At 45.6% G+C, this 8,222-nt stretch overlaps 1 protein-coding gene across 1 annotated transcript; it reads left to right on the plus strand.

Moving 5' to 3' along the window:
• Positions 1-143: 143 nt before the first annotated feature.
• Positions 144-1,436, plus strand: LOC111394231. Its single transcript, XM_023019990.1, has 2 exons — positions 144-386; positions 621-1,436. The coding sequence occupies exons 1-2, from the start codon at positions 144-146 to the stop codon at positions 1,434-1,436; spliced, it is 1,059 nt and encodes a 352-aa protein (XP_022875758.1).
• Positions 1,437-8,222: the final 6,786 nt, after the last annotated feature.

The raw sequence follows: 8,222 nt of genomic DNA on the forward strand, positions 1-8,222 counted from the left end.
AAGGAGGGCCCTAATTGTGAAAAATAGTTTCATTTGCTCCATAAAAAAAAATTTCTTTCAAGGGTCATGAGTCATAGCTCAAGTTCCAAAAATCTATCTCACACCCACCCTCATGAAACGAATGTACCACTGAATTCTCCACAATGGCAGGACCCTCAAATGATTGCAATGAGGGAAGCCCTAGAAAAATTGACAAATGCAGTGGGGCGAATGGAAAGGAGCCAAGCCCATTCGTCCCCACTAGATACCGAGGTGAAATCCCCTGTAAGGACAAAGGCAAAGCGTCCCCCCCACCAGGAGGACTCTCTACTTTTCAAGAGGAGAATCATCAAGAAGCCAAACTGACCAGGTCAAAAGCAAGGAACCTGAGGCGAGAAAGACTGCAAGTGTGTCCGACAGATTAGAGACTCATCACTTGCTGACCCCTATGCAAGGATAAATCGACCTGAAACGCCCTTTGGAACAAACAGAACCCGAACTAAGCGCGCTTAAAAAAACGCATCGCTAAACTGGAGGCTAAAAACAAAGGTGGCACGGAAGGTTACCAAACCAAATGACATTCTCACTTCACCGAGGATGTCCTCCTAGAACCACTGCTTGAAAAATTGAAAATTCCCCAGATCGCCGCATACGAAGGAGATAGTGACCCCCTCAGCCACCTTGACAAATACACCTCGTGGATGGAACTACAGGGGGCAAGCAACGCAATCATGTGCCGAGCATTTTCCCTAACTCTAGGAGACAAAGCCCAAAGATGGTTTAGGAGGCTACACGAAAGGTCGGTAAAAGATTGGGATGACCTAGCCACGACATTCTTGGCCCAGTTTATGGGCTCAAAGGCTAGAACTACACCCAAAGAACGTCTAGTGAGCATCAAGCAGGGAAGAAGTAAATCCCTCAAAAGCTATCTGAGTAGGTTCAACAAGCAATCCATGGAAGTAGAAAAAATATCTAACGATGCGGCACTCATGGCCGTATTAGCAGGACTAAGACCTAAAATGAGATTCTGGTGGTCAGTACACGAGGACGGCCTAAGGACTTATCACGAGTTCCTGAATCGAGCTGAGAAATACATAAGCACTGAAGAGGCAACCTTTGACCAAGTGGAAGCAAGACGCGAAATTGACCTCAATGATGTGGTGAAAGAAAAAAAACCAAGCCGCAGTCCTCAACCAGAAATAAAGAAGGACAGGAGGGAAAGAGAACGTCCGAGGGCTCAGCCATACAAGTTCCGGGAGTACCACCCACTCAAAGCCTCCTTGGAAGAGGTATTCACGCAAGCCAACACAAAAGAAGCATTTCGCAGACCTATAGTCCTGAAAAACGAACAGGTTGCACAACACCAAGGACGATATTGCCGATACCACAGGACGATGGACCATGGTACTGATAACTACCGAGACTTAAAAAAGGAAGTTGAATCATTAATTCGATGAGGTCGGTTACAAGAGTTTGTTGCCAAGCCAAAAGAAGCAGATCGACCTACGATGCAGCAGCCATAGCTGCAGAGGGCCCCCACACGAGCCCAACAGACGATCCCCAACCGTAACCCACCTCCACATGCTGAAATCAAAATGATGGTGGGCGGAAATCAGTATATTGAAGGATCCAGAAGGGCCAGACGAAGGCAAGCCTGAAGTGAAAAAATCGCATCGAACTACTGGAATCAAATCCCTAGGACCGGCATTGACCCCGAATCGTTCTGGTTCACGGAAAAAGATTCTGAAGAAATCCTCCATGACCAAAGTGACGCCCTGGTGGTCACAATGATGGTTGCCGGAGTGAAAGTCCACCACACTCAAGTGGACAATGGAAGTTCGGTCAATATACTGTACTCACGAACCTTGAGGCAGTTGGAAATATCAATTCGCTACCTCCAACCGTATCCAAGGAAACTACAAGGATTTTCTGGGGATCCTATCGAAGCCCTAGGTCAGATAGTCCTTAGTGTTGAGCTGGGCGAAGCTCCTTGCCAAAGAAGAATCTTAGCGGATTTTATGGTGGTCGATTTATCGTCCAATTACAATGAAATATTAGGATGGCCCATTTTCCACAAACTAAAGGCTGTCACGTTAATTTATCATTATTGTGTGAAATTTCCCACCCTTACGAGGCTGGAATTATCCAAGGGGATCAATCCACTGCAAGGGCCTGAAATGTCGACCTGCCAAGGCCACAAACACACAAGTCGAGGAAGCCAGAGCAAAGAGACCAATCATTGTAGATCTCTCAGAGATAGGCATAACGAAAAAAAATCTCAAAAAAGCCACAGACGAGCAACTATCTTCTGACGAGAAGGAGGCGGACCCACACCCTTACCACGAAGTTATGGTAATCTCATTGCCTATAGCCGGGGTAACCATCCCCAAATTCTTGGTGGATACAAGCAGCTCTCTGAACATCCTATTCAGCCACACCCTAAAATGGATGGATATCCCTGCTAACTTTCTTCAACCATACCCAAATATGGTCCTAGGATTAAGCGGAGCCTTGACTTCTGCCAAAGGATCAATCGAACTTAAAGTCGAGTCTGGATCAGTACCTCAACAGTTGAAGATAAACTCCGAGTTTGTGGTGTTCGACACCCCCTCTCCTTATGATACTGTGATGGGACAGCCCCTACTCTTCAGCCTGAGAGCAGCAGTTTCCCTATATCACTATTCTATCAAGTTCGCCACACCCCATGGTATGGGAAAAGTTAAAGGAAACAGGGAGCTCGTCGAAAGTTGCCAATGGAATACCTGCACCAGCCATCAACATAGCTTCCCGGGGGTACACATGGCGAACATATGGGAATCCGAACTCATTCCCTTAGACCCATGGACCAGGATCGAAGGCGGAGAACTCGTAGAAGTACTAGAAGGAGTTCGAGTCTGTGCCAAGGACCAAACAAAGGAGCTCAAAGTTGGGTACGAGTTGCAACCCTCCACCCAAAGCAAGATTGTGGCTTTTCTTAAAGAGAACCTCGATGTCTTCGCCTGGGATCATAGTGACATGAGAGAAATAGATCCTAATATTGCATGCCACAAATTACAGGTGTATCCCTCAGCTCAACCAAAGCAGCAAAAACGACGACCTCTGAATCCTGAAAGATATGAAGCACTAAACAAAGAGGTGCAAAAGTTGTTGAACAACGGTTTCCTTCGTGAAGCGAAATACCGAAGTAGGTCACAAATTCGGTCCGTGTGAAAAAACACAACGGAGATTGGAGGGTATGCATAGATTTCACCGATCTCAACAAAGCATGCCCCAAAGACAGCTTTCCATTGTCGAGAATAGATCAAATGGTGGACACCACAGCCGGACATGAGCTACTCAACTTCATGGACGCATATTTCGAATACAATCAGATACCGATGTACGGCCCGGATTAGGAGCATGCCTCATTCATAACTGATCGAGGTCTTTACTGCGACAGAGTAATGCCATTCGGTCTCAAAAACGCTGGCGCCACCTACCAGCGACTCGTGAATTCCATGTTTTCCCAGCAGATCGAAAAAATAATGGAAGCGTATATTGACGATATGCTGGTCAAAAGCATAAAGGCCGAGGACCACTATCAACACCTAACCGAAATGTTTGATATATTGAGGAAGTATGGAATGAAATTGAACCCAAGAAAATGTGCTTTCGGGATCAGTTCAGGAAGATTCCTAGGCTACATTGTAAACAACCGAGGAATTGAGGCAAACCCTGAAAAAATACAAGCTATCATCCAAATGAAGCCTCCAACTAAACCCAGAAAAGTACAAAGTTTAATCGGAAGGGTTGCAGCCCTCAGTCGGTTCGTCTCCAAATCTACGGACCACTGCAAACCTTTCTTCGACACGTTATGAGGTGGAAAGAAGTTCGAATGGACCAAAGAATGCCTAGACGCATTTAACGAGCTAAAAAGACAATTAACCAGACCTTCGGTGCTTTCAAAACCTAAGGCAGGCGAGGCCTTGAAGATATATTTATCTGTTTCAGAGCACGCCATTACGTCGTTCTAACCCGAGAAGAAAATGGCATTCAACATCCGGTTTATTACGTAAGCAAAGCGCTTCATGAAGCCGAGCTCAGATATTTGGCTATAGAAAAACTGGCATTTACCCTGCTGATGGCAGCGCGAAAACTGAGGCCATATTTCTTGGAACACCCCATTGAGTTCCTGACAAACTCTCCATTGAGACAAACGCTACAAAGACCCGACGCCTCTGGATGGATGGTAAAATGGGCAGTGGAGCTCGGACAATTCGACATCAAATATACGCCTCGTTTCTCCATAAAGGGCTAGGCACTTGCCGACTTTGTCTCTGAGTTTTGCAATGTCTCAATTGAAAAACAATAGAAAGAAATCCCTTGAAAACTTTATGTCGATGGTTCATCCACCGGAGAACAATCTAGAGCCGGCGTTATATTAATCAGCCCTGATCACCGCATGTTCTGTGAAGCCTTGCCATTCGACTTCAAAGCCTCAAATAATGAGGCTGAGTACGAAGATCTTATTGTTGGAGCAAGGATGGCCTCAGGATTAGGGATCTCTGACCTAATCCTGCACAGGGACTTCCAACTAGTCGTGAATCAGGTCAACGGTGTATAAATGGCGAAAGAAGACAAGATGGACAACTACCTACGAGTTGTAAAAAAAGAACTTGAAAGGTTTAAAACCACCCAAGTCAAACAAATTCCCCGATCTCAGAACAATCATGCCGATGCATTGGCTCGCCTAGCCACCAGTGAGGAAATCGAGGAATTCGATAGCATTCCCGTAGGAAGGATATCCCTACCGTCTACCGAGCTTGATAAAGTGGTCCTGATGATGATAGACCCCAAACCAACTTGGCAGGACGGGATCATCTCTTACCTGAAAATCGAAAAATACCTCGAAAACCCTGCAGAGGCTAGAAAGCTCCAAACAAGGTCGGCCAGGTACACTCTCATTGATAATATACTATACAAACGGGGATATGCCACGCCCTTGTTAAGATGCTTGAACGAAGAGGAAGCCCAGCACGCCTTGCAAGACGTTCACAAAGGAATATGTGGAAACCATTCCGACGGACTCTCACTGGCCCACAAGATCGTACGATAAGGATACTTTTGGCCTGCAATAATACAAGATTTCCTTAAATTTGTCAAAAAATGCGATAAGTGCCAGCGCCTCGCCCCCATCATAAACACTCCACCCCGCGAACTAAACCCAGTGACAGCACCTTGGCCCTTTGCAAAATGAGGGGTTGACCTAATTGGATCCATGCCCGTTGGAAAAGGAGGTGTAAAATTCGCCATCGTCGCAGTGGACCATTTCACTAAATGGGCCGAGGCAGAGCCCCTTGCCACCATCACCGAGTAGAAAACAACTAATTTTTTGTTGAAATCAGTGATCTGCAGGTTCGGCATACCTCACTCCATTGTTACAGATAATGGAAAATAGTTCGACAACACACGACTTTCAAATTTCTGCGAAAAGCTCGGCATCAAGAAACATTTCTCATCACCAAACCATCCACAGGAAAATGCCCAAGTCGAAGCCATTAACAAGATTATTAAGCACACATTGAAAGCAAAACTTGACTTGTTAAAAGGAGGATGGACTGAGGAACTCCCCAGTGTGTTATGATCTTATCGTACTACCGCAAGAACAAGCACTGGAGAAACCCCGTTTTCAATGGCTTTCGGCGTAGAGGCCGTGATCCCACTGGAAATCAACATTCATTCGCTGCACATAATTGATTACGATGAAGAAAGGAACCACATGGCTCTTCGCATGGAGCTCGACCTAACCGAGGAAAAAGGGAACAACGCCGCACTCAAAAATACCGTTTACAAACAGCGAACGCCAAGTACTATAATCAAAAAGTGCGAAAAAGAGAATTTGAGGTAGGATCCCTTGTTTTACGAAAAGTATTCCTCCCCACAAGAGAGATCGGCAGTGGATGCCTAGGTTCGAATTGGGAAGGTCCCTATCTAATAATGAAAGTCCTGCTAAAAGGAGCATATGAACTGGAAGACTTGGAGAGTAGATCCTTACCCCACCCTTGGAATGCTGAACATCTTAAGCAGTACTACCAGTAAACGGAAAAGTCCCCTTGTAACGTCAATTACATCAATAAAAAGGGACTTTCTATTTCTTTTGAACATTTTGCTCAGCAATCTGTCAAAATCTCATTAAGCCCTGCCTCATATGCAGGCCGATCTAAGGTCGTATGTACTACGACACTTAGTGGAAGATTCCTCCTAAGGCATCTATAGAGCCCTGCTCTTCAAAGTTGGACGAGCTAAGGCCGTACGTGGTACTATACTTGGCACAAATGCCCAACGTATATGCCTGATTCGAAAAGCGCGTATTGCACAACTAAGCGAAATTTATTTAAAATAATTCTACACACTATTGTAATACTCTTACAATTTTTGCTAAGTCTATGAGAAAAAGTTGTACTGAACATAAACAAATTATCCATTTCAAAAGTCTGTGAGAAAAAGCCGTACTGAACATAAACAAATTATCCATTTCAAATTAAAACATCATAAATAGTAAAAACAAAGTTAAATTCTCAAGTCTAAAAAACACCTAAGGGTCTTAGGGGGCAGGGGTGGTATCTCCAACATCCTGAGTTTCTAGTAACACCCGGACTCCGACAGACTCCGACAACTTTCGCAACTCCTCCTTCTGCCCTTCCAGTGCCTCATCCAGAAAGGCCACATCAAGATCGGGCCTCTCCTTCCTGATGTGTCCTATCAACTCCTCCAGGGCCACAATGTACACATCCTGGGCCACCATGTCAAACTCGGAGGACTCCTTCCAGGCCTCCACCGTCCTGTCGATCTTGGCCTCAGCCTCTTCAGCCCTTTTTGTGGCCTGCCTCACCCTTTCATTGGCGTCCTGTACCTTCTGGATGGCCTCTCTAACTTTGCCACGCTCTTCTTTTGCCTAAGCTCTGGCCTCTTCCTCCGAGGCCCTCAATGCCTTGATCTCCTCCATCAGTCGCTCCTCGACAACGAGCCTGGAGTTCAGCTCAATCCCCATCTGGTTCAGCTTCTCCTCATACTCCTTCTCCCGCAAAGAAAACTGGGCTTTTTCAACCTTCATGCTATTGTAAAGGTTGAAGGCCTGATATTTTGCCTCTATGAGTTTGTCCAGCTCGGACTTCACCTGTTTTTAGAAATCAAAAATCAAGTAAGTCATTCAGGCGCATATATATATATATATATCGGTGGCCATGGAGCTGAGCAGTGACCAAAGCCTTGCCAATGGGCATCTCATTCAGATAGCCTTGCTCACTCTCACCCCAGCTCCGGGTAAGTCAATTGGCCGACTCCCTCAAAGGCGAAGTGAGCACGGCAGTTATGCCTCTGGAAGGAGAAGAAGCTTGGAGGTAGTCCAGAAATATCTCTGGTTTGTGTCCCACAGACTTTCCCAGCCCAGCCTTTGTAAATCTAGGCACTGATCCTTCAAGTTCGCAAAACTGGTCCCCACAACAGAAGGAACAATCGGTGATGGCAACGAGGGGGACGGCAGGGTCGGGTTTGGCAAAGGGACTGCCTCCGAAATTCTCAGTGATGCCGAGGGCGCAGATCGGTTCCTTTTTAATGGAACCTCTTCCTCTACCTCCTCAGAATGGCTCTCCATCCGTTCTGGGACTTCTCTCTTTTTTCCCTTTGATGCAGCAGTTGCCTTAGCCACCTTGCAGCCCCGCATTTCGTCCTGATGACCTGAGAGAAAACGAAATGCTTAAAAAAAAACATATACATGCATAAAGAAATTATAATCGCGAATGAAGATCAAAATATTACCTGAGCTGGATGGAGCCGAACTTCAAGCTCGTACTTGTAGCAGTCCGGTCCGGTATAAGTTTGAATCTGAGATTACAAGCTTATAGGACCTCTGCTTTTTAGGTAACGATCTTATTTTCTCAGCTCTTCTCTGAGTATCTTTGGTTAACGTCTCATTCTTGTAATCTGCACAAAGAAAAATATTGAGGTCAGCACTTCGTCAAACATATGCCTTGCTAAAAGACTAAAACCCAAAAAGACACTTACATAACGAATGATAAAGCCTGGGAACCACGTCCTCCCTATTCACCTCGGCAGAATGAAACTGCCACTCCCCCGATGCGTAAAACCATTCTTCCTTCCATTTCTTAATTGAGAAAGGGGTGTCTAACACCAAAGAACCTCTCGTCCTGGGCCTAACGCTTGTTTACCACCAGCCCAAGTTCTTCCTATCCTCCTTAAAAGTA

This window comes from Olea europaea, chromosome 5 (genome assembly GCF_002742605.1).
Source record: "Olea europaea var. sylvestris chromosome 5, O_europaea_v1, whole genome shotgun sequence".
In the NCBI taxonomy this organism is placed as follows: Eukaryota; Viridiplantae; Streptophyta; class Magnoliopsida; order Lamiales; family Oleaceae; genus Olea; species Olea europaea.